Source organism: Pseudozyma flocculosa (assembly GCF_000417875.1).
Source record: "Pseudozyma flocculosa PF-1 unplaced genomic scaffold scaffold00009, whole genome shotgun sequence".
NCBI lineage: Eukaryota > Fungi > Basidiomycota > Ustilaginomycetes > Ustilaginales > Ustilaginaceae > Pseudozyma > Pseudozyma flocculosa.
The window spans coordinates 945929-947081 of NW_006920877.1; the positions used below are offsets into that span (position 1 = coordinate 945929).

The following is a 1153-nucleotide window of genomic DNA, read 5'->3' on the forward strand; positions in this document are numbered from 1 at the left end:
AGGTCCGTCGCTCGTGGTCGCGTGTGAATGCTACTTACGCTTCTGGGCGCCGCCAAAGAGGGCGCGGTCCTCCTTGAGGCTGAAGTCGACCTCGACGAGGTTGGCGCCGGCCAGGAGCTGCATGATCATTCCCGAGGTGACGATGGGCGAGATGCCGAGTTCCATGAGGGTGCCGCGGTTCGAGGCGAGAATGACTCGCATCCAGTAGAGCGGGTCGGAGCTGTCGCTCGAGACGATGCCGTAGAGGGGGATCTGGGACGAGACGAGGAAAATGGCCAGCACGATGGCGGTCCACATGACTCGGGATTCAAAGGGGACTGCGAGAGGAGCAGAGGCAACGTTTGGGTGGAGAAGAGTCAGCTGGCGAGGTCGAGGTTGGAGGGAGGGAGAGGGAAGCCACGGAGGGAGGATCCCGACCCCCTCAGGGGGCCCCGAGGAGGGCGATGCTGTGGCTCGCAGTCGACAACGTCGGCAGGCTCACCCTTTCGCTCCGGTGCCGACACCTCGGGCAGCACCGACATGAATGGCCGCACCAGCGACAGGAACCGGACTGCGGGGTGGCGAGGGCGGGGAGGGGCGAGGGCAGGGAGGGCAGGGGCAGGAACAGAGGCAGGGGCAGGGGCAGGGTATGTATGCGTGTCAGTATTGCGGCGGGGCCAACGCAGCATCGAGCAAGCCAAAAGACGGAATACCCACATCCGCTCATGTTGGAGGCACTTGAGTGGGTTCGGTTGTAGGGCTGCGTAAGGCGATCGATGGTCGAGTGAGGTATCAGAGACAGACAGAGAGAGAGGGGTCGAGGATCAGTTGCGCTGTCCGATTGGAGCAGGTCGTTGTCGGTGGGTGGGTGGCAGCCAACGAGCGGCGGGCTGAAGAGTGCGATGCGCAGACGTACGTGAGAGGATGGAGGACGAGCAAGGAGCGGCGACGGTGGCGGATACGGGTGCGGTGTGATTGGGGGCCGGTGGTGATGGTAGGGGTGGTGGTGGGTCTGGACGGGGTGCGGAGGAGGGCGAGGAAGAACGGTCTGGCTCAGGCTGGCTCAGGCTGGCTGGCTGGCTCGCGCTGGCTGGCTGGCTGGCTCGCTCGCCGACTCTGAGCGGTCCGCGGGCGGGCGGGCGCTGCCTTGCGTGGAGTGCAGGCGGGCGGGCGG

The 1153-nt window shown here is 65.8% G+C and overlaps 1 protein-coding gene across 1 annotated transcript in view; it reads right to left on the reverse strand.

Annotated features, from left to right (window-relative positions):
- PFL1_03239 (uncharacterized protein) overlaps positions 1–706 on the reverse strand; it is a gene marked incomplete at both ends in the record, with an annotated part of 2848 nt that extends 2142 nt beyond the window's left edge. The window contains 3 exons of the mRNA XM_007880754.1: positions 39–317; positions 482–550; positions 697–706. Of these exons, the coding sequence (XP_007878945.1) occupies positions 39–317; positions 482–550; positions 697–706 (358 nt within the window). The remainder of the gene's footprint in view (positions 1–38; positions 318–481; positions 551–696) is intronic.
- Positions 707–1153: the final 447 nt, after the last annotated feature.